Below are 23,402 nucleotides of genomic sequence, written 5' to 3'. Positions count from 1 at the left end.
TCTGGGACTCCATAGACTTCATTTCTTATGTTCGATACCACAATTCGATGATTATATCTCGTATTATCTTCAAGTTCAGACAAACACCTCTTTGCAAAGTGATATGGCCATACTCCAAGCCAGAATTGTAGACTGCAGGTATTCCATTTCGCCATCTCATTTCGATTGAGAGTTTATGGTAGAACTAAGTCCACTCAAGATGACTTCATTTAATGTCAATCTGTTTCTGGGAAATTATTCAAGCTTGGCATAAACATCGAATCCAGTTATTGAATCCCTCAGTGTTGCTACGTAGGGCATGTTACATTTGTCGCCACACTAATGCAGGGTGATGGCAAGATCATCGATTCTTCCTAAGGAAGTGAAGATCGATTGATCGATGTTTGAAGAGTCTCGACTTTGGGCCTCCTTGTTTGCAAACACATCACTTCAGCGCACGAATGTGTTGTTGCACATATCCTGATACTTCATCCACCGGCCTAGTGCTACCTCGCAAGGCATTCTTTGCCGTGCCGCGATGCCGACATGAGGCTGGGTAGTACATATTCCACAATCCCCTCAAGTCTCAGCAAAGAAAAATCCCAAACCCAGAGTTTCTTCTGCGGAGCATATGTGCCACACAAGGTGAGCGGGTGGATGAATGAGTGCCGTGCTTGCTTCTCTTGCCAGAGATCTGGGACTGACACAACCCACACCCACTGTCACAAGTCAAATCTCCATGAGTTTGTTTTGGCTTTGCTGCCCAGAACCCAGAACAGCAAGTGAGTGAGAGAGAGAGAAGCAGAACCCCGCTTGTCCGCCTTGACTGGAGCTGGTACCTGCAATCTCTTTCACACAGCAAGTTCTAGACGCCGCACCTTGGTTCCCTCAGATCCTGTCGTCCAGACGCTGTTCCTCCTATCATTGGCAGACGACAGACGTTAACCCTGTCGTCTCTACTTGAGCCCCTGCAGGATGATCGCCCGTGCATAGCCAGGGAATATTCCTTGAGTACGGACCAATCGACCGACAGGGGCTTCCTAGTCTTATCCCACTAGGAACCTCACCAGCGTCGCATTGACTCGATCCAACGGAGGGTACGTACTCCACCCTCGCATATTCGGGTGCAAAGTCCTTAAAACAGTTTGATATAACGCCAGCCCGTAACGGCACGTGGGGTTTGACGCGTAGTTGCCGGGATAGGGGCCTTGGGCCACCCGAAAGTCTTTCCTTTTGGCACATCATCTTTGCGGCTTGCCTGCTGCGGTCGTCCGTTGTGGGCACCACCCCCCCGTCACGTCTGGTTGATTCAGGAGTCCTCAGAGAAATTAATAATTCCTGGGTTATCGCTGCGGTGCCGCCGATCCGCGCCCAAGGAGATCCCAGTCGATCACCAGTCCTGGGGTCCCCAAGCAGGATGATGAGCTGTGTTCATCATCAGCCACCCCGAGCTGGCGGCTACAACGACGTATGCCATGTGGGGAGGGGGGGGGCGTGGGATGTATACCTGCGTTGCTTCTTAGACGCTGCCCGTCAATTATCCAAGACATGCGTTGCACAGCAAGCGAGAATGATGTGGTTCTCGCCCCTTGGACTTCATGGTCCTGATAGGGTCGGTCCCCGTCCTCGGCGGGCTACTTTCCCTGCCTCTTGCAGTTATCACTCAATGAGGCCCATCATTGACAGGAAAACCTCAATTCCCTCTCCTTCACTCACCGCTACCATTCTGGAAGCTAGCAGTAATGATCCATCACCATGTCGGACTCTCTGCAAGTACCTGACCCCGCCAGGCTACAGTTCTACCCTCCAGGTGGACAGAAGCAGACCAGATTCGCTCCTCTCCCACCGAGACCACCGCCGCCTCCTGGTCGGCACTCCTTTATCAATGCCAGGAGCTCATGGATGCGAAGAAGCCAACGCTTCCAACCTCTTGGACTTGAACCACCACCATCAGACCGCTTCTCCCGCCTACCGCGGCTAAGCAGGTTATCATACTACCCCGTCGCCAACGAGTACATCGAGGGTGTCTTCAACGAGAAGACAGCCCTGCCTCCACGATGGTCCTTTTACGTACCAGACTTTGACTTTGATGTCGAGGACTTTAAGAAGTATGATGAGAAGCCTGAAGATGAGGGTGACGAGGGCCCGCCAACAGCCCTCAAGGCCTTCCGCGTCGACTTTTGGGATGGAGACCCGGACGACCCAAAGAACTGGTCAACGGCTTACCGTGTGCTCGTCGTCGCCATGTTTGCCCTGACGACACTGGCTACGGGTATCTACTCGACCGCCTACTCTAGTGGTATCACACAGATGAGCCAAGAGCTTAACGTCACCAACCCTTCACTGCCTCTCCTCGGTATCTCTCTTTACCTCGTCGGCCTCGCTCTGGGTGCCCTCATCATGGCACCTTTGAGTGAGACGTTTGGCCGAAGACCAATGTACATTGGTGGCCTTACAGTATTCTTGGGACTGATCCCCCTCGCTGCACTGGCGACCAACTTCACCATGGTCATCGTGGCGCGTTTCCTAGGGTAAGTCACTTTCTTGTTGTTCCTTCACTTATAAGATCAGTTGCTCACATGGACTTTAGTGCTGTCGCCGGAAGTGTCATGCTTTCCAACGTTGGTGGCTCGATCATGGACATTACGAACCCCAAATACCTGCCGCTGGCGATGTCAGTGTACTCATTTGGACCTCTCAATGGTCCCGTCCTCGGGCCTCTCATGGTAAGCTTCATTCATCCGCATTCTTCAGGTCAGTCACTAACAACGATGACAGGGTGGATTCCTCGTCGAAGCCTTCGGCTGGAGATCACTCAACTGGATGTCATTGATTTCAACAGCCGTCGGAGCTTTGTTCATCATGACCGTCCCAGAGACTTACCGGCCAACGCTTCTCAGAAAGAAAGCCGCTGCAAAGCGACAAGAAGAGGAAGACCACAGATACTGGTCCGACTTTGACGACACCGTCCCCATCTTCCGCAGAATTAGGACGGCCGTGTCCCGTCCCTTTATCCTATCGTTCACTGAGCCTGTCCTCATGTTCTGGAACATTTACATCTCCGTCATTTACGCCATCGTCCAGTTGGCCTACGTCGCATTCCCTATTGTCTACACCACCGAGCGCGGCTGGAGCGTCGCCATTTCCGGTCTCGCCTTCCTCGGCGTCTTTGTCGGTATCGCGCTCGTCTTGGCCACGGAGCCGCTTCTCAGAAAGCTGGTCAACCGCCAGCCCAAGAACCCGGAAACTGGCCAGCAGGAGCCAGAGGCAGTCGTCCTCCTCATCTGCATCGGCGCAGTTCTCGAGCCTGTCGGCCAGCTCTCATTCGCACTCACTTCCCTACCCATCGAAATTCCCTTTTACTGGAGTGTCCTGTCCGGCGTCCCCTTTGGCTACGGCTTCGGTCTCGTCTTCATTTACGGCACTAGTTACATTTCAAAGGTGTTCGGCATGTACGCAACCTCCGCTTCGGCCGGCAACCTCGTCTTTAGATCCATCTTGGGCGCTGTCTTGGTTCTCGTCGGCAAGAGCATGTATGCCGCCCTGACACCGCGCATTGCGGGCATTACGGTCGGCGTCGCCGAAGTTGTGCTCATGCCTGTTCCCTTTATCTTTTACAAATGGGGCAAAAAGATTCGGCAGAGAAGCAAACTTATTCAAACTTTGGAGGAGCAAGCGAAGAAGATGTCTTAATTTTTTTTATCCCCTCTGTACTACGGAAACCGGAAAGATACCCCCCTTTTCCTATGTCGAATACTGTACTGTGAACCAGTCACCAGTCACATTCTTGTCAAATAGCCTTTTTTACCAAATATCTGTACTTAGAACCTCGAGCGATCAAAATGTGTAGAACATACTTTAGATAGAATCATTATCATCATTAGCCAAAAATCCATCATCGCCTGCTGCCTTCTAGCTCATATCTCGTACGAGTACATGTAGGTATTGATCCTTCGAGCGCAGTCGTGAGATCTGCGGTCATTGCAAATTTGTAGTGTACATGCAGGTTTCCTATGCTGAACAAAGCTGCAGCCGCTCTTTCCAACACATCTTCACCCACTGATTTTGCGTATATCGACATTGCTCTTCTGCAGGAGACAAACTCCTCGCAGGGCTCACAATGTTTGTCATACCGCCCGTCCAAATATTTCCCCGCAGCATCTTGAGTGCCACCGAGATGTTGAGAAGCTTCTGCTTGTCGATGATCTTCTCAAATAGAGCTTCTACCTCATACCGCCGTGCGCTTACCGCCATGCTCTCGCAGCCGAGGACAAACACGGGCCAAACCATCATGGTCGCCGCATGCGTGTCGAGCGGGACAGCGGCAACGGCTTCGGATAGCTGCTCGACCAACGCCAAGGGGTGTTTTGTCGGACGTTCGGCTCTGATGGTGCTAGAGTCACCCTCGTCTGCGCGGAGCAGGAAGATTTGCGTTGCCAGGCTGTGGGCCAAAGCTGCTGCAATGCAGGCATTCGCATCTCGGATTTTGAGACTTGTTGATGGGGCCGATGGATCGGTTTCTGGATCTGGTTGTTGCTGGGGAGGCGGAAGATCTCGGCAGGCTGATGCAAGTTTCTCTAGTACGTAACATCGAGACGAGACAAAGTCCTCCGGTGTGATTGTTGTTTTGAAGAAGTCGTCAACGAGAGAGGCTGCTGCTCCGATCATTGGCAAGATGTGCATCGAGTACCCGAATACGATGTCTGGACCACTATCAAAAGAGTAGTCTTGACACTTTGGCATGATGAAATCTCGCCAGGACTGTTGGTCAAAGACTGGATGTGTCGCGCAGGGTACGCAGCAAAAGGTGTCAATGTAAGCCATCATCTTGACGTTCACTGCCATCATCGGTGTGTCTCTTTCGATCTGCCAACTTGCCTCCACCCGTTGTCGTAGTTTGTGTCTTTCTTCAATCTGCGCTTTGAGGCCTCGAAGAAGAGGGATGATTGAGGGTGTGTGCGATCCTTGCATAATCTCCATGCCAATAAGTGCTGCTGATGCTGCTATTGCCTCTTCACTTAGATATACTGGAAATGACGTCTGCATCTGGCCATATGAGATAGCCCTGGGCTGCTTTACGCATGCCACCATAGCGGTGAGTGCTCTTTGTTTTCTCTCGAGAGTTTCTGCATGTTTGAGCTTCCCAAGAGCGTAAAGATGAGCTGATCCAGCTGCCAAAATCGCTGGCAGAAGGATAGAATTCTCCCTCCAGACGAAGGCAAGATATGGTTGCCGTATGCTGGCGTATTCTTCAGGGTTGGGATATACAAGGTCCGGCAAAGAGTCGGCCCAGTGTCTGAATATGAAGGCATCTGATGAAGAGTGAAGCTTCGGGCCCACTGACAGACTGCGTGCTACGGATGTCGGGGGGATAGCTTTTTTCCTATACGTGGCCGACTTCCTTGATGAACAAATCGTCAAAGAACTTCGCGGCTTGATGACGCTCTTGCTTGCAGATTGGCTATCCGGGCTGATATCGCTGATCTCAACCCATTTCAGATGTATCTGGTATCCGATACACTCAACACCACGACGCTCGCACTGCTTGCAGAATGGGCGCGCCTCGTCGCACTTGATACGGGCTGTTCGGCATGTCCCGCACCCTGTGTCAATAGCAGAGAAAAGTTAGATCCTACGCCAAGAGACGGTAGAAGAGCCAAGCGCGATGAGGCTCGACGCAATCGTCGGCCTCGTCGAAGGTGGGTTGACGAACCGTTGCGAGAGCGTCTGTGAGCTTGAGCAGCCATTGAATTGCGCCCGGCATTGGCCGAGTTGTGAGAGCTGAGGCTTTGTGCTACGTGTGATGTTGATAGAAATTCCCCCCCAGACAAAGTTGATATCAGTACGTGATCCCGGTGGGATGAGATGATACAGGTCGTTGAACTCAATCTGAGTGGTTTGTGCTGATGCAGATGAGAGGAGAAACGCGACTGGGCATGGCCAGATTAGGGAAAAAACGACTCCATACTCGCGAAGATGGCGACGTGAGTGTCTTGGTTTTATGTGCTCCGCTTTCATCCGGTTCCGACGACAAAGCGGCAAGTGGAGTCCGTCACGAGGCATTGTAACCAATAGCAATGGCGTAGACGAGTCAGCCAAGTTGACGAAGTTGTCACTAAAACATGACCATGACCTTGAGGAGTTGGTGACATCTTGGCTTGTGCTCAGTTGGCTTTTCTGTATTTTTTATTACATTCCATGGCTTTGGTCTCAGTATGTTACGAGTTCTTGGGTTACGATACAGTCTAGACCTTGCCAAGCTTTAATCCACTGCGGCACATTTTTCTACGGGTACCCCAGAGTTCTAGACTTCTTGATACAGCATAGGCAAGTCGAACCAGACTAGGGTGGGGTTTTGCCGACTACGGGGTGGATTCGAGGGACCGCTGGGTTCATGAGAACTTCAAGCGGGATCCAGAGGTAGTTAATAAGACGTTGCTTCTGGCATGCCTACGGAAAGATCAATCTCGATGATATATGCTGCCTCGTGGAATCATGGAGGAATGAGGTGGTGTTTACATTTTAAACTCAGGTGAACTACCGGAACCTGCGAGAGCGCCATGTCTGCCCCACAAATGATGCCTAGAACAAGATTCCATCAAATAATAAAATTCAATGATGGATGATGAGATGTCATTAACGGCTAAATTATGCGACCAAGTATAAGGGCGACCTTGAAAAAAAAAGCCCAGGTATCTTTCCTCAAGATAAGTCTGTCGCTGCCAATGTCGCTCTGGTCCTGCTGCGAGTACTTCAGTGTCATTCGTAAAATGGCACCACCAAGAGTGATTCCTGACTCCTGGGCATACGCAAAGTTGTGATATCGCTGAGGTTGTCGATCTTACCTGCCAATCAGAAGCATCTCATTTAACAGCAGCAACAAATAGATGAATCCTTCAGAGAGACTGTATTGGACATGAATCCCATGAAAGCGCTGACATGACAGACTAAAATCTGACAGGCTGATTCTAGAAATAGACATTGGCTGGATTCACAAAGTCCCTTGTAAGTTTCTGGACTTAGATTACCTTGAACGACGGCATACCAAGGAATATCATTATCGCCAAAGTACTTATGGTCATCCCCCCCAACAATAAAGGCCATGTCTTCCATCACGTAGGTGCACCTACAGTTCTCCATCCATCGCCGTTTTATAAACTCCATCATGGACCGCGCAAGCCTCATCGCCACACTCGCCTCGGCAAAACAACCCCCAAAACGACCGATAATAACCCTCGCAAACTGCGACAACGCATGGCTCATCTCCATCCCTAAACCTGCCGGGGTGGCCGGTAAAAAGGTCTTTTACCACATCCTACAAGACCCTTGGCTCTTCAGTGTCAACGATGTCCTCATCAGCTACTTCCTGCGACTATCACTCAAGGAAAAGTCGGCACTAGAAACCATTGAAGCCTGCGAAGATCTGATCCGTGAGATTGAGGAGGCGGTCGGGGGCTCCAAAGAGGACGACGAATACTGGCTCGATGCGGTGACCGTCACCCACACCAATTCGGATCACCTGCATCAAATGACCCTGCGAACCTTTGATCCATCACTGAAAGTCTTTGCCGTGGAGGATGCCGCAGCCACGATCTCTGCAATGAAGCACTTCGATAATGTCCATGTCCTCCCGGACTTTGTACGCAATCAGGCATGGCCGGCTACGCCCGAGATGCCCGACTGGTTGTCCATCTTCCGGCTCGAGGATGAGACCAAGAAGTATCCGAACTTGTATCATGCAATCGTCATCAAGATTGCAGCTGCGAATGGGAAAGACGAAGTCATTCTGTACTGCCCGCACGGAGTAGACCCCAGCATCGTAGAAGCCGCCATGGAGATGAACCCCGGCGCAAGTGTCCTTGCAATGACTCACCCAATCAACAAGGCTGGCGTTGGAATGAAGTCCAAAGGGGTAGCCAATGCTCTGAAGATTGAGCGCAAGCATTCACCAAAGTACTGGATTCATTGCCAAGAAGGAGTCAAATACACAGGATTCTTAACCTGGTTCTTCGACTATGGAGATAAGACGTTGGAAATAGGCCTTGAGGAAGAGGCCAAGGAAACCAGAGCGGAGCTACCTAAGCCCAACTATGTGACGATTTTGAACGGCGCAGGACTTGTTTTGGCATGATAGGGTTACGTGAATGAGATGGGGTCGGAGATTGGCAGATCGTCTTTGCGAAAAGTCTCTGGTCTTTGAGGGCCTGATCTCCTCGCGGCCAAGGCCAATTGCCAGTCGCCAGAGGGTACAGCGCCACTAGAAGTGCCACGACCCCAAAGAGCAATTATACCGCCGTATTAGGCCGTAGTACCGGGCCACTGCCGGGCCACTACCAGGGCGCTGTTAGGGTGTTTTCTGCGGCGGGAAGGGTTCTGGCAACAGAACTGGCAACAGGTATTGCTTTCTAGAATGCCAGTTTTCGAGGTAGAATTAGCTCTATTGGCCGTAATTATACTCTCTTCGGCCTGTCTTAGTCACTGATTTAGAAAAGAATATTGTATAACTTTGGCGCTCTCGAGAAACCGGATCCGGTAGTAAAATCACGGCCAAAAGAGGTTTGGTATTACGGAAAAGGGTTTTCCGTTGGTTTTATGTACCGATTACATCAGCACTGGCGACTGGCAACTGGCTTTGGCCGCGAGGAGATTAGGTCCCTGAAGCTTTATCGCGCAACTAATTGCTTCAATCAGAGCTTCCGATTGAAGTAAATGACGAACAAGTGATTCGAAAAATAGATATAGAAGAAGAAAAAAGAAAATCGGCCTCACATGAACCAGGAAAGCAAAAAGAACTCCTCGACGGGGAATTGAACCCCGGTCCCCTGCGAATCTTTGACGTTCAATGACAAGCAGATATCCTCACCACTAGACTATCGGGGATTGGTGGATGTTGACATCCAGTGATAGTTGGTTGAGCGGAGAAGCCCCTAGCTGCACTCTATACTTTTGGCTGACCTGAGTGGGGCGGATGTCTCAGTGATACTTGGCAACATTTATCGAGAGCTCAAAATTCCCGTCAATTGAGACAAAAATGCAATACAATAAAGAGATTATTCAATCGTCTTCGAGAACCTTTGAGAAGAACAACGCAACCTGGTGCAGCAGTCATGGCAACTCGTGAGCTTGAGAGGCGACGACTACACAACTGGGCAGCGCACGCCACTTTGCTGTCCCTAGGAACAGTCGGCAGTGTCCAACCGTAGCACACTCAAGGGACACCATTGAATACAGGTCAAGACCGACAGACGAGATGTCACGACACAAAAGCCTCGGCAGGATCAGGATTGCATGAGTGCGACAGCGGGAGAGACGCTGCAGTCCTAGATGTGGCACAGTTAGTGGCCTTTGGTTCTTATTGGAGAAGTTGCCACTGGTACTGAGACCACGACAGTGGCGCAAGCTCACTAACAAGAAGTCATCTCAGTGAGTGAAAAGCACTAAACCAAAGAGAAGCCCAAGTGCTGACTGTGTCACGACAGATCTGCACTCAAGTTCCCCTGACATCATTTGGCATTCTCAGCCTTGAGCATAGCCGCTTCAGAACCTGGCTGCCTGATGGGGGGCAAGTTAAGCACTTTGCTAGTTCATAAGCGCGACAACTGCCGACACGGAATGAGCCTCAACGCCATGCTCTCTCAGGACAATTGATCAAGCCACACAACTAGCACTCCATCATGATCACATCAAACGCCAATAGCGTCAATACGGAATGTCAACAGTTGCAATCCGCCTTGTCACCGGCCGGTGCAGCTGTGCGTGACTTCATCGCCGCTCACCCCGGGGCCGAGGCCCAACTCTCGCCTGTGCTGGAACAAGTACTTTTGCTATCCGAAACCATCATCGCGCTTCTACGGAATGGGGCAAGTTGCGAAGGAGAGGACCAGCTCCTGAAAGAAACCCGGCAGGTCCCGGCATTCTGCAATGGGGTCGTTGGTCAGATTATAGAAGCTGTCTCTGACACCGGACCTGAAAAGTCGCGATGGTCACTCTCTCGGCACGGTGACGATGCGTGGAGGAATGCAGCCAGTCGCGCCACAGCCCTGGGCTCACATCTGACCACGGGAAGGAGGACGATGACTCTAGCTGTAGATGCATTAGACTTGTAAGCTTACTTACTCGAACGTCCCTGAAGCAGCAATGAGATACTAATACGCAACAGGGTCCAACATATTCGAAGAGCAGAGGAAGCCGGCGAGTCCCCTCCATATGCTACCAGCGCAATCCTGCAGGAGATCAACTCCATCAAAGAAGTTCTCAACCGTCAACCCGCATCAGACCAGAGCATATCACTTCACAAGCTCGCCGGGTTCCTCAGCTTTCTTCGGACCTTCATCGACAATCAGTCCACCACAGTCTCGGCATCAGACATGGCGAGACTAACCGTGACCGCCGACCACGCCGGCTCTTCAACCTACTCCATGTCCGCACCAAGCGTAGACGGAGACCCAAATCCATACCCTGGCCTCCTCGCGCCCGCTCCCGCCCACGTCATATTCCGTCATGTCGGCAAGATCACAATGAACATGGAAAAAGAACCCGTCGACATCCGCTTCACCTCCGTGTTGGACCCGACCTCCTTCGCCGTCTCCAACTTCTTTAAAGACATCAGCCTCTTCGACGCCGCCTCCGGACAACGCAGAAGCACCATCAAAGTCAAGGGGACACACATGGTTTTCTCACCGCTGATGGATCTAGTCGCTGTAACGACGGAGCATCACGATGAATACGTGAACCGGTTCCCCAAGACGATCCTGACGTCGCATGACATGATCCATTTCGAGAGGCCGGCCCTATACGTCGTCGACTGGGTTAACGACAACAGCCCCTACGCGCGCAAGTTCATCCTACAGTGGCACGGCATTCGTGCCTATTCCTTCAGCCCCGACGGTCAGCTTCTAGCAATCAAGGGAGTGCGCAACCGCGTTGAGATCATCACAGCCGCCAAGGGGCAAGGGTACAGCGTCATCCGCAGCCACACGGACGAGGTCACGCAAGCGGAGTGGACGGCGGACTGCACCAGGCTCGTCACCGCGTCCAAGGACGGGACGCTGAGGGTCACGAATGTCGAGACTGGCCGGAACATTGCCAAGATTGAGATGGAGGACTGGAGGAATCCGCTCCGGCTCGCAGTGAGCCCGACGGGAGTGATTGCATCAATTTGGGGCAGGACAGTGACAATATGGGACTACGGGAGCGGCGCGATGAACAGTTACAACCTCGAGACGGCCAAGGGAAGCGAGGGTACTCCGTTAGCGATTTCACCTGACCTGCGATGGGTTGCGTACCGGTCAGATGATGGCGCTGATGTCACTGACCTGGCGACCGGAAGGGTGGTCTACTCGGCCACGTTGGAGTCGGGGTTCGCGGTGTCGGCTGCTTTCTCTGGTAACGGGCAGTACATGGTCGTCGGGCGGTGTTTGCATGGACATCATGCCAGGAACGATTCCGGTATCCTCAATGTATGGGAGATTCAGGTTTGACGTGATTCTATGGGCAACAGAGATACCATTAGTTCTGATGAGTCGGTGTCATTTGCGCAACTAGAATCTGTGAGGTAACAGAGCTAAGCTTGTATTGTATGCATAGCTTCAAGAAGATAGCAGCTATCTCCAGTGTGTAGACCCGTTCTCTCTCAGCGGTCAGAAGCTGATCAAAGGCGGCGCCAGTCTCACGGTAAGTTCCCCGAGACCCATATCGTAGTTTGGTAGGATTGCGAGAATGAATCTATAGCTGTGTTGTCGTACTACCAATCGTGACCAGTTATGGTGTCGGTGCCAGCGTCAGCCTCACTACGCTTCCTGGGCTCGTCTGGGAAGGTATCGGTGACGGCGTCGTCAGGTACCTATTGTTTTTGGATACTGTTGATATCCCTATCACAGGGTAGTTGGTTCGAACCGTGGGTTGACGAAGAGGTCAAATTGATATATATTAACTTCTGCGTAAGGGGTGTAAAAGGGAGGTTCCAACCGTAGGTTAGGCAGACCGCGGTTCTCGTAAGTACGGTCTGTAAGTGGCCCCTGCGCGGGCCCCTTGCCTCGAGGTCGAATTGGACTTCCAATCCGACAGATACATATTAGACTGAGGCACTACGAAGTCAAATAACAACCATTTGGGAGACTGACCGGCGCGGCCATGGCCAGTGATAGAATGGTAGCAAGGGCGAGCAAGTTGAACTTCATCTTGTCGGCTTCGATGTAGCGGAAGAAGGCGATAAATTGGGGGGAGCAGGTAAGTTCTAGTTGCTTGGAAGGTTGAGTGAGAGAGAGTGATGGTTTGGGATCCAATGACACAGTAGGGCGATTCTGAAACTTTCTCTTCATAACCTCCCTTTGTACACATTCTGGCAACGATTCTTGTCAGGTAATGCTGAGACCTTGGGTCAATCGAAGCCATTGTCAACTGCCTAGACCATGTCGAGACTGGCGGAGTTCCTCCTCATCGCCCAAATAGCTCACTCAGCACCATGCATCCTCTGCTATACAAGGAAGTCACCTTCCAGATGCAGATGATCTTGACTTACTGAGCATAAGATAAGCCTTTCAAGTCGGCTCGGCCCGACGCTCCTGCGGGTCATGTTCAGCTTAGTTGGACAAGCCCTAAATGCCGTATTCCCTTTCACAATGAGCCGAGAACACACAGATGCGATAGAAAGGTATCCGATTCGATGAGATATGCTGCATATGCTTATCCAGGCTCGCTAGCTTCGAGTAAATCAACAGTAATCAAGGTAGGAGTGAATACTGCAACTATGCCTCCGTCTTCAGGGGCTTCTGTCCCCAGACTGCTCTTTGGCGGTAGTACCCATGGAGCTTGCCAGACCGGATCTCACGACGCAGCTGCGCCGCATAGATGTGGATTTCCTCACGAGACCAAGTCGACATGACGTTGGCCATGAAGAGGACGTAACCCTCAATGTCCGAGAGGAGCGTCAGCTGAGCCCACTCGCCGATTTCCTTCTTCACCTCGTCCTTTGGCCAGTTACCGATGGGGGCCTATCATCTCAAGTCAGTCTTCTTTCCTCGTGCCTCATACTCAACTCGTCTGTCGGAACTCTGATATACCTTGTTGTTCCACTCTGTGATGCTCTCAAAGCCGGCATCCTCCATCGACGTTCTCTGCAAGTTCTCGTCGAGAACCCGGAACGTCCGGCCCATCTTCCGGCCGCCCTCCTCGAAGAACTTGCCCCACTGACCCAGTGCGCTAGTCTCCGGGACGGTCCCGTCATCGCTCATAATGGCCGGCGAGACTTCGAAACTCTCGAGGTAACCGCCCGGCTTCAGGGCCCTGTACGCCTGCTTGAACAGCGCGGGCCAGTCCGCAATGCTGCCGACTAGGAAACGGATGTGGACATAGTCGAAGGATTCTGGTTCGAAAGTCCATTCGCGCGTGCAGTCGTCGATCTCGCTGTGCGGGGTCAGCCATAGCACTGGCCGTTGGATCATCACTGTGTGATATTGGAGTACTTACAACTTCAAGTTAGGAGGAACCCAGCTAGGTTGGATGGGGGAGATGTCCGTCCCGATGACTTCACATTCGGGATTCTCATCGGCAAAGTCACTATACAGAGTTCAGCCTCTTGCATCACATACTTTTGCCATAGATGCGAGACTTACATGGCCCAGATACCTACATTGGAGTTAGCCTAACTTCATGAGCCGAGAATGACATAAGCGCCGCTCACCTGTTCCTGTTCCAATATCCAGCGCTTTGTTTAGCTATTTAGGGTTTCGTTAGTTCAGGCCGATGAGCAAGCCACCGCCGAGGTGTTCGTCACCTACCTTGCTTTTATCCAGCGGTGCCAAGTGAAGCTTGTCACCCATGGACAAGGTGAGTAAGTGATGGCTACTGAGCGTCAGCTTCGAGCTCTCATTTCCTCCCTCCTGTGGAGGTCCATCTCACTTGATGTCCCAAGCTTCATTCTGCTGTTCATCGTTGCTCCCCCTTTCATGATCTGTTAGCGAGACCGCTCAGAATCCTCAAGTCTCTCAAACTTCGGGAATCGCTACCAATACTGGGCGTCGCCAACCTCGCCGTGGAACGTCCTCCCATGAATCTTCCGGTACTGCAGAATCGTAGAGGTGATTGACGCCGTTGAACTGGCGTTGTCGTCGCCTAGCGCAGAGTCGGCATCGTCTTCGTTAGCAGCGTCCTAGCGACTTGTCAAACATCACAATCCCGCGCGGCCGCCGTTGAAGGGGCGTATGTAGACAACTACGCCCCCCACGGTGGGAATGGCGTCGAAACTGACTCGTGCCGCTTGCACCCAGTGCTCAGCTGGTAAGATTCCAGCCGCTGCGTTCGCCGCCGTCTCCTGCTGCGCCACGGCCGCGGCGGTCGTCTGGTCCTCGTCTCCCTCGGGACACATTTGATGGATGATATCGGAGGCTCGGTCGCGATGTGAAACCGTACAGTACTTGTGTCGTCGCAGGGTTTCACCCGTTGCTGTTCCCAGATTCCGGGTTACTGTTGTTCGAATCCTAGGAAGAAAGGGAGAAAGAGTGTCTGAGAGATCAAATTGCTTGGACGGCAGCGGGAAAGGGTGGAAACGTGCTGCCACGAGTCACGACAAAATCCCCGGTCCCTGTTCCCCTTCTTTAAGAGCTTGGAAACCCCACAGCGGGCGGGCAATGCGCGTGGTTGTGGACGTGCGCACGCCTTGTCGCCTCCAATTCTTCAGTTGATCAGTCAAGTTTCCCTTCACCGCATCAACACATCCCCGGACGAGGAGGGGGGCGGGCAGGTCGTGGCCCTCCTCTCCTTCGCTTCTCCAACCTGTTGGAGTCTTGGAGAACATCTTCTCATCTGCCGGTTGTCAGCTTCATGTCAGCTCCGCACGATTTTGTCAGGTTTGTTCTGTGCCATGGCTCATGGCAACGTGTCAAGCGTAGCGCCAAGGCCGCCAACCAAAGGTGTAGAATGCTACCATGTTCGGCCCTCATCACCAGAAATGACCGGAAGAGGGGCCGGAGATAGTCAGCGGGTAGGCCAACCAGGTGAGGACTCGCGGCATTTGCCAGTGGATCTCGCATGCAAGAACCTGCAAGGAATAATAATCATCAATGATCAAAGACCTGGGTCTCCGCGTGCTCACTGCTCACTGCTGCGACTTTGACAGCATGGACACGTGTTGTACGGAGTCCTCCGGTCAAGACCAGGTACGGAGTGGTGGCCGACGGGCCTGGACCTCTTCAAGCAAGATAGACATGGCATTTGCTAGGCACAGATAAATACGGTATCTCTCCAGCCCCGGGCTCATTCAATACGTCGCATTGAGTCGCATCTCGATGTACTCGCGACTGTTTATCGGCTCGTACTTCTTTGGCCTGCCGGGACCGAAGCACCCGGGCACGCAGTCCACAGTCTTCTCCTGATCAGCGCCGATGAAGTACGGAATCGAATACCGCGCCCGGGTCACGCGGTCACCGCTCTCGTTCGTCTCCAGCGGCGGCGCTCGCACACGATGCACGGTGGACCGGAGCGTGTCGTTGCTCCACCGCTGCATGAAGTCGCCAATGTTGACCACGATCGTCCCAGGGATGAATGACACTGGCAAGAACCGGCCCTCCTCGTTGGGGTCCTCCACCTCCAGGCCACCGACCTCGTCCTGGAATAGGAGCGTCATGGAGCCAAAGTCCGAGTGCGCTCCCAACCGCTCGACCTTGCCGGCACGCAAGAGCTTCTCCTCGACCGGCGGGTAGTGGAGGAGGCGGATCTGATTGTCCTTCATCACGTGGTAGTCCCGGAAGAAGTCCTCGTCCAGGCCCATGCCGAGAGCCATGGCGCGGAGTAGGTGGAGTTCGAGCCGGTAGCAGACCTCGTAAAAATTGTTGAAAAATGATCGAAATCCGGGGAGCGACTCCTCGGGGACCCAGATGTTAGGCAGATGATCGTCGTCCTCGCGCCCAATCTCGTATGATTCCTTGAAGTCGGGTATCTTTCTCAGCTCGCTGATTTCTTCGGCGTCAAACACCATTTGCGACACCTTCTCCCGGCCAATGCCGGAATAGCCGCGATGCCACCATCCTTCGGGCGGGTGCGGTGCCTTATCCTTCTCGGCCTGTGGGAGGGAAAAGAACTTCTCACTCTGGGCGATGGACAATGATCAGCAATGACAGAGAATGTGAGAGAGATCAATCCCATAGACGAACCCACTGGAAGGCGGACTTGACAGTCTCCTCGGGAACTCCATGGTTCTTCACACAGGCAAACCCGAATGATCTGAAAGCATCCACAAGACTCTTGCCGGCATTCAGTGCTGCTTCAGGGTTGGTGCCATCTTTTAGGGCATCTAGGTCAACGATTGGAATGCTGGAGTCCCCGCCTGCTCGAGCACTGGGGGTTTCATTGACCGACGAGGTTGACTGGGACATGTTCAGTTCAGCTCTAATGTATGAGGTGACAAGAATCTAATTGCTGCAAATGAAGATGAGCGGACATTTAAATCATCGACAAGACTTGTTCCCCGCCATCTGCAGGATGACGGAATGACGTAGATCGGTGCACGAGGTTATTCACATGCGAACTGAGGCACCGTGCGTGCATCCAGTCAGCAAATTAACCAGACACGACAGGTTGTTTCTCGATGTTGATTTACCGTTGTATATCTTTCAACGTCTCCTCAATTAGTCATTTCTGTGACTACCTTGTATCGTTTCTACTTATATACTAGAGATGGGCCCGGGCTATCACGACTACCATCAGCGCCTACACGGCCCGGCGTCAGTTGAGCTTTTGCCTACTTACTGGTACCTCAGACGAGTATATTGACTTCTCTGATCTTCTCAATTTGTACAATTAACAAGACTTCTAGCTCAATACACATAGCAATCGGCATATTTCATGCGTCTTATACAAAAGCCTCAGGTCGATGATGGCTAGACGCCTAGTTCATCGCCTCATCTCAGCTCGCACTTATACTCAGGGTGCTCCAAGGCCGAGCCCTGCAGTAAGGTTCAAGGAAGCATTGCCAAACACTGAGGTGGCCAACCAGTTTCCAACATAGTTCTCAACCTCGAGAGGCTTCTCCCACCTCGCCCAGTGCCCGCCATCGATCTCACCTCGGCTCAAGCTGTCAAAGTACGTTTCCATCCCCTCAGACAGAGACGGGGGAAGCGTGAGGTCCTGGGTTGCAGCGATGTACAATGCAGGTTGTTTGAACTTGCCGCTGTAAGTGGTGTTGTCAGGAATAAGTACTCGCTCATCTTCCCAGTTAAGCTTGTTGTTGCGATACTCGTTGAGCGTATGATTGATTGGCTTCTTGGTGTATTCGTCGACATAAAAGTCGATTTGGGCCTTGGTGAGAAGTGGCGTGTCCTTAGTCACAAGATCAAGCAGATCAAAGTAGAATCCAATGTCTGTGACGTTGCTGGGTTGCTCGCCGTTGGGGCCAATTACCCCGTAGACGTTGTTCAGGATCTGTCGAATGCGGGTGGTGTTTTGAGCATCAGCAGGCCCAACATAATCCGCAACGGCACTTGTGCGGAATTGCTGCTGGTATTTGAATCCAGGCCACTCATAGGCGAGGTCTACAAATGAGGCCGTGGGAGTTGCGAAGGGCGTGTTGAGCACGTAGAAGGCTGCAACGAGGTCTGGGTGCCAGAGGGCGGTGCGATAGACAACTGCTCCACCAAAGTCGTGTCCGCCGAGGATAATTCGAGAGAGGCCGAGTTGGCTTGCAAGTGTGGCGATATCGTCTGCGGCGCGCTTCCAAGTACTACACGAGTTTATTAGACGCCGCGGGGTTTTACTAAACCAGCTTACGGTTGACTACTTCAAATAACTTACTAGAACTTAACGTCCTCGGGTGAATCAGTTCCTCCGTACCCTATCTTGTCCAACGCGACGACGCTCAGACCCTTAGACAGGAGGAAGGGGATGTGGTTGGCCCAGCCCAGGGCCAAATCGGGCCATCCATGGATGAGGAACACAGTACCAGCAGATTTGCCCAAATCCGGCTCTGCATGGATATATCTGTATTGAATTCCGTTGAGATCGGCGGTTTTGAAACGGAGCCTGGGGTCGAGGGTAGCGAGAACATCCATCTTGTGAGGCTTGGTTGATTGTCGGTGAGGTTGATGGTGGTGAAGCTGGAACTGGAGTTGGTGATGGAGTTAGGATAAATTGTTCTGATTCATGGATGGGAGACCAAACTTTATAAAGCCAGTCATCCATACGGATTATCAACACTCTCGATGTAATGTAAGCTACTAATTGGGAGTTCACAGTAGCCTAGTCGCCGTCCTAGAGTCCGTAGAGCGAGGTCCTGCGTCTGCTTAGTGAGATACTCGAATTCGTCCGAACTCCCGAGAGCTCCATGTGAGGATCTGTCATCCGTAGATCCCTGCAGTATGGCATAAGGATGAAGCAAATATTGAAGTCGACTATGAATGATATTGCGTGACGCAACCCCGGCGACGACAGCGAGCCCAAGACCTCTAAACAAGATTATGCTCCCGGCAGTTGTTATGTCATACGATGAGAATTGTGGTTGCGATCAACTTGAGCTGATAATTCTATCCATAATCCTTCTTCCATGTCTTCATGGGTGAATTACAACAGACCATCTTCTTCAACATATTCGGTCTCTAAGTTAGCGCGCAGTTCTGGATTGCCCCGACTAATCTACGGAGACTAACAAGGGCAATGCTGCATATGTGCCGCTGTTGGTGCCCTTCTTCGGGGTTGTGGGCACCACAGCCGCAGTTCTGCTTCCATGTATTTGCTCTTTGAGCAAGAATCTGATTAGTATCGAATCGCTTTGTTTTATGTTACTCCGGCGGATGTACGGTAAAATGCCTGGATGGACCGTGATTCCTCCTCCTCCTTTTTGTTTTGGGCAATCCGAGTCAGGATTGAGATCCACAATCACTCTACGAACGGCTAGCAATTGTCCCGCAATCAATGCATGGGGTTTTGATTAGTATTCATCTCCAGATAATCCAGATAAATCTTGAACTCATGTACGGATGAAATTCTGTCCAAAATCCATAGGTTTCCCAAAAAAGCGTGCACGATATTGTGACATAGCTATCTCACCGATGCCTTGTGGAAAAGACCTCAGCTGGAAGACTCACTAAGGGATACAGAGACTCACGATAGAAGTGATGTGAAGAGGTATTACAAGTCAAACTTCACACTTTGCTAGCTGTGTTTTTCATGCACCAGAAAGGCGTGAAACAGTGGTAGCCTCGAGGAGCTTTAAAATTGAGATGACTTAGTACGCCACAGCTACTCAGGCAGTATATCTTGCTTCATCATCTATACACGTGCCCTACAGGTATTTTTGTTGTCCTCTTTTGAACGCTGAACTGATTGTCTTTCGACTTAATAAGGTATAAACTATGAGGACACTTTTAGTTTTGTTTGTTCAAGACAAATCCTTGATAGCGGACTGCGCAGTCTGGGGTAGTTCGAATAACCCGGCATCGCATTTGAAGAAAGTCTGATGACAGCAATTGGATCTACAAACGGCACACATGACAACTTCAATACTTGACACACTCCTGAATAGACTCATCACATGTTCTTGAAGTCAATAGGATTTGGATCTTAGAATACATCGCTGATCATTACACATTAAAGACGTTCTTCTTCATCAGACAAGCAGCACCAGTCTCCTATTTCCCATACGCCCGTGCCCAGTCCTGACTCTCCAAGTCATCCCTGCTCTCCTCATCAGTTGTCATTTCGAAGGTATAATGTGCGTCCTTATCGCACGTCGTAGAACTGCCTCCGAAGTCCCTCAATTTGACTGCATGTGGCTTCTGCGGAGAGTTGTCGGGCGATGACTGTGTGCTCGATTCATGTGAGGCGTGTGAATGGTGAGACTTGCGAATCGCTGTTGTGGACTGTGCTTGCGACTTTCTTCGGTATGTCCCGCTCTGTACGGTCGATCTTATGGTGGTGAAGAAGATTGGCAACTTCTTGAAGAGAGGTCGTAGTGCTGGGAGGCTGCCACAGATGATGGCTAGGTTGAGCTCGACTGATGACCAGAGCACGACATCGACATTGTCCCCTGGAGCGGCTGTCAGCATCAAGGTCCCAGTGCTTTTCACGGACCGTGGTCAGGATAAACTCACAAGTAGAATCAAATGAATTTGCAAACGAAATCAAGTATTTCAGTCGGATCATACTTGCGACACAGGCACTGTAGCCATTGGTTAGCATTTGTTTACCCGCTTGAATCCTGTCTACCATGTGCACTTACAAGGATCCCACAGCAAACATGCAAACCAAAGCTGATCTCTTCTTCTTCCCCAACTGAAGCTTCATGAGTTCTGGGATGGGGATGACGATCAAGATGATGTCCTCAATGATGCTACAAGCGGCGCCTCCGTAGCTGATTGCCGAGACGTTAAGGCAACGACCCTGGATAGATCGGTCCCAGATCGACTGGATCGGTAGGCATTGGAACACCATCAACAAAAGGAACATGAAGCCGTGGGTGAACAGAAATGCCATGAAGAACTTGACTGCTAGTCGGAACTTCTGGTTGGTGAATACGCGGGAGTAGAAGCAGGCGATGGAGGCTTTGGCGAAAACTCTGACCGATAGTTAGCGATGGTTGTTCAATACCTCGGATTATCGTCGATGCACATACTGTATAAATATGTAGAGCATTTGCAAGACATAGAAAATCTGCGAAAGAATGTCAGTCAGCTATACAAACATCGTGGCATAAGGTGTCTTGCGTTGTCGTACCTGCAGAATAGTCTTGCCATTTCCCGGGTCGATATCCCAATAGTGAAGCCCAAATCCCATGGCAGCATCTGATAGCTCAGGTTAGCACCGAACACGAAGTATTCTGAGCCACGAGGTGAAGCGCATACTTGCGTAGCCAAGGCCGGACATGACTATCAAAAATGCCTGCCATAGTCAGTCATTTAGTTACCATACGTGAACCATCGTTGGAGGCCTCACCAAAGCGATCAGTGCCGTCCAATCGTCCCACCATAGTTGGTTGGTAACTTGTAATCGGGCCAGGCATCGGAGAGCCACAGTGAGGATCGTGATAACAGGTAGGCCGATGGAGAAGACTTTGGAGAATCTTCTGCGCTCGGGGAAAGGATAGCCCTCGCACAATCGCTGCGAGATGCGGGCGGTGGCTTCAAAGTGATGTTAGTGAAAATATAGTCGTTGCACATCGGCCTCAAAAGCCTACGCACCGACTTGGTCATCGAACTCGCACGCTTGTTGTATACAGGCTGATGCGTGGGCCTGCAGGGGGATGTTGGTGCAGACACAGTCCGTCAAGCCGTCGAGCGTGCAATTGCCAGAATGGAACGCATCGACGAAGCATGGCATCTAAGAGAGAAGCTCGGTCAGTGAATGTAACTAGGTACTGACTCAGAGTCATGAGATGGCTGCGGAGCACAACGACTGAGACTTCGAGAGCAACCTACCGCACACTTTGGTGTCGTCGCGAGTAGCTTTGTGATTTCAGTCGAGTTCAAGCTAGACACGGTCGCCTGTGCCGCCGTAGCAAACAGCAGGACAATGGCGACCCGCATGCTTTGCTTCATTCTCAAAAACGATGCGACGGCATGTGATGTGCGGTTGATGCCGATCGTTGCATAGGCGTACAGTTGACAAAACGGCGAAGGAACCCCCCATCACCATGGCTGTGCCCACGCGGAATGAGGGAAGCATTCTCTATAAGAACTGGCCATACATGTCGGGGACCGGAGTTTCGTTCAAGACTCACATCCACAAGGCTGGATCGCCACTCAGCCGCCACTACGAAACAATGGCTTCTGATGGACGAAAGCGGCACACTTGGGGATGGCCTCGACGCCGGGGAGACGGGGAACGCTTCCAGCTCTCGTCGCTAACGTCTGGGCGACCGGACTTGCGGGTTATGCATCCAGCCCAGTTGCTTTGGTGAGAGCGCCACAGGGCGTACTGCTCACATCACCATGTGCGGTTATCCGGCTTCTTTCAAAGCAATGGATAATAGGTGAACGATAGCGCTTGATGTCTCTCGCTTGTGAGACGAAGAAGAGCAACGTTGGCAGTGGGTGGTAGGCTGCTTGCGTGTGCCCAATGTGCTAAATCTACAATGCGCATTGCTGAAAGTTTCTTCTTCCAAGCGCTATCACATCAACGAATGTGACGACTGAAGATCTTCGATGGTTAAGATTAGGCTGGCCGAATCATCCAGCGCGAGCCGCATCGTCAGCCCGTTTCTTGGGATCTTGATGACTCTTTAGCCGGTGGGATCCTTCACTGCATTGGGGCCGTTGCAGTCGTGAGACGCTCACACGCTGCACCGCAATAGGCTTGGGGCGGACGCCGGTCTTCTTTGGCAGAAGAGATGGCGCTAACCAAGACCAGACTTTAGAGAGCCAGGTTTCTGCGGGGGGTCGGGGGACAGGGCAGGGTGAAAGGACGGGCTCGCATATTGCATGCCCAGCAAAACTCAGCTGGGTGGGCAGCTGAGCAGAACGGACAAAAGATTTGCTCAGGGGTGGCCTGATTCATGTCTGCAAGCTTCTATGATCCCTCGCTTACTGAAATCTTGAGCAATGCGAAGCGCAGGTTTGCAAGACTTGAGCGGTTCATCCAACATATCATCGATCGTACCTTGCGGGTAGACAGATGGGAGATGCATGAAGCAAAGAAATAAGGCTAATTGGAAGCTTTGACACAACCCCGCGGGCCGCGTATAAGGTCATCCCCGGACGACTAGTCTAGCCATGAAGATATCTGGCCATACTTCCCATTCAGAATTTGGGCCGATGTCTCCCTCCAAGGCTGAGCTATCCCCCGCATAACCAGGACCGTCCGTCTGCCCTCGTGCTCGGCGCTCCGAAGTGCATCGGATAGCTTTCCCGCTTCAAGACATCCTACAGCGCAATCTCATTTAAAGCAGCCCCCGCAACAGTAATGCCAAGTTCGCGCCCGCCGTGACTGCAACGCTGCCCCCTGGCGTCCTCCTCACCTTAATCGGCCTCCCGCTCGTGTTTCCACATGACCAACATCATTCTCAGATTCTCTCCCGTGCGCATCCCAGGGGGCAGCCTCCACGTCCTTCCTTAATCGTTCTTTCGGCCGACGATGGTAGGCTGAAAAACCATCAGAAGGGCGATTCTGGGACCGTGGGTGGGAAGGTTGCCATACATAGCATCACCTACATTGATCACCGTCACATAGGAAAGAAGCAGGTCACATCCGAGATGGGGAGGGGACATGACGGGTAGCGACATGTCTAATCAAAAGCAAGGGGCGTTGCGACTTTTTCCCCATGTCGCGATCAGGCGCATCACGTCGAGGAGGGCATGTGAGGTTTCTTGGAATAAGTTCTTAAGGGGAATGTGCGCCCCCCCGGCAGACACTGACTTTCTAACGACGGGCGTTCCTGTTTGAGTTGCTTGGTGCTGCGACCTTTTCAAGAACCAGTTCGAAAGCCTCCAGTCCCATCCAAG

General features: G+C 51.8%; 8 protein-coding genes and 1 non-coding gene across 9 annotated transcripts; 3 read left to right on the top strand and 6 right to left on the bottom strand.

Annotated features, from left to right (window-relative positions):
* The first annotated feature begins 1,665 nt into the window (after nucleotides 1-1,665).
* On the top strand, nucleotides 1,666-3,846 carry BDP55DRAFT_744726 (major facilitator superfamily transporter). The gene is made up of 3 exons (XM_060580521.1): nucleotides 1,666-2,510; nucleotides 2,570-2,705; nucleotides 2,758-3,846. The coding sequence occupies exons 1-3, from the start codon at nucleotides 1,735-1,737 to the stop codon at nucleotides 3,670-3,672; spliced, it is 1,827 nt and encodes a 608-aa protein (XP_060429124.1). The 5' UTR covers nucleotides 1,666-1,734; the 3' UTR covers nucleotides 3,673-3,846.
* Nucleotides 3,832-5,968, bottom strand: BDP55DRAFT_158613 (fungal-specific transcription factor domain-containing protein). The gene is made up of 2 exons (XM_060565656.1): nucleotides 5,693-5,968; nucleotides 3,832-5,582 (listed from the first exon to the last, which is right to left on the bottom strand). Exons 1-2 carry the CDS (start codon nucleotides 5,724-5,726, stop codon nucleotides 3,991-3,993), a joined length of 1,626 nt encoding a protein of 541 aa, XP_060429123.1. The 5' UTR covers nucleotides 5,727-5,968; the 3' UTR covers nucleotides 3,832-3,990.
* Nucleotides 5,969-6,986: 1,018 nt separating this feature from the next.
* Nucleotides 6,987-8,513, top strand: BDP55DRAFT_664669 (uncharacterized protein). Its single transcript, XM_060574968.1, has one exon. It carries the CDS (start codon nucleotides 7,145-7,147, stop codon nucleotides 8,108-8,110), a length of 966 nt encoding a protein of 321 aa, XP_060429122.1. The 5' UTR covers nucleotides 6,987-7,144; the 3' UTR covers nucleotides 8,111-8,513.
* A 258-nt stretch (nucleotides 8,514-8,771) lies between these two features.
* BDP55DRAFT_t183 lies at nucleotides 8,772-8,859 on the bottom strand. Its single transcript has one exon. It is a non-coding gene; the product is annotated as a tRNA-Asp (tRNA).
* A 1,193-nt stretch (nucleotides 8,860-10,052) lies between these two features.
* On the top strand, nucleotides 10,053-11,459 carry BDP55DRAFT_694107 (ribosome assembly protein 4; the record flags this gene model as incomplete). Its single annotated transcript, XM_060577307.1, has 2 exons — nucleotides 10,053-10,081; nucleotides 10,139-11,459. The coding sequence occupies 2 exons, from the start codon at nucleotides 10,053-10,055 to the stop codon at nucleotides 11,457-11,459; spliced, it is 1,350 nt and encodes a 449-aa protein (XP_060429121.1).
* A 1,048-nt stretch (nucleotides 11,460-12,507) lies between these two features.
* On the bottom strand, nucleotides 12,508-14,344 carry BDP55DRAFT_744704 (methyltransferase domain-containing protein; the record flags this gene model as incomplete). Its single annotated transcript, XM_060580520.1, has 9 exons — nucleotides 12,508-12,971; nucleotides 13,041-13,383; nucleotides 13,447-13,536; nucleotides 13,593-13,605; nucleotides 13,661-13,684; nucleotides 13,754-13,821; nucleotides 13,879-13,920; nucleotides 13,986-14,128; nucleotides 14,228-14,344. The coding sequence occupies 9 exons, from the start codon at nucleotides 14,342-14,344 to the stop codon at nucleotides 12,726-12,728; spliced, it is 1,086 nt and encodes a 361-aa protein (XP_060429120.1). The 3' UTR covers nucleotides 12,508-12,725.
* Nucleotides 14,345-15,235: 891 nt separating this feature from the next.
* Nucleotides 15,236-16,349, bottom strand: BDP55DRAFT_552907 (uncharacterized protein; the record flags this gene model as incomplete). The annotated part of the gene is made up of 2 exons (XM_060569246.1): nucleotides 15,236-16,063; nucleotides 16,128-16,349. 2 exons carry the CDS (start codon nucleotides 16,347-16,349, stop codon nucleotides 15,236-15,238), a joined length of 1,050 nt encoding a protein of 349 aa, XP_060429119.1.
* A 547-nt stretch (nucleotides 16,350-16,896) lies between these two features.
* Nucleotides 16,897-18,305, bottom strand: BDP55DRAFT_744698 (epoxide hydrolase; the record flags this gene model as incomplete). The annotated part of the gene is made up of 2 exons (XM_060580519.1): nucleotides 17,764-18,305; nucleotides 16,897-17,692 (listed from the first exon to the last, which is right to left on the bottom strand). Exons 1-2 carry the CDS (start codon nucleotides 18,018-18,020, stop codon nucleotides 16,897-16,899), a joined length of 1,053 nt encoding a protein of 350 aa, XP_060429118.1. The 5' UTR covers nucleotides 18,021-18,305.
* Nucleotides 18,306-19,595: 1,290 nt separating this feature from the next.
* On the bottom strand, nucleotides 19,596-21,282 carry BDP55DRAFT_552741 (uncharacterized protein; the record flags this gene model as incomplete). The annotated part of the gene is made up of 8 exons (XM_060569232.1): nucleotides 19,596-19,993; nucleotides 20,058-20,125; nucleotides 20,186-20,521; nucleotides 20,579-20,616; nucleotides 20,680-20,747; nucleotides 20,808-20,844; nucleotides 20,899-21,083; nucleotides 21,144-21,282. 8 exons carry the CDS (start codon nucleotides 21,280-21,282, stop codon nucleotides 19,596-19,598), a joined length of 1,269 nt encoding a protein of 422 aa, XP_060429117.1.
* Nucleotides 21,283-23,402: the final 2,120 nt, after the last annotated feature.

Source organism: Colletotrichum godetiae (genome assembly GCF_030913485.1).
Source record: "Colletotrichum godetiae strain CBS 193.32 chromosome Unknown BDP55scaffold_22, whole genome shotgun sequence".
Taxonomy (NCBI): Eukaryota; Fungi; Ascomycota; class Sordariomycetes; order Glomerellales; family Glomerellaceae; genus Colletotrichum; species Colletotrichum godetiae.
This window is presented reverse-complemented; position numbering and strand designations above follow the sequence as displayed.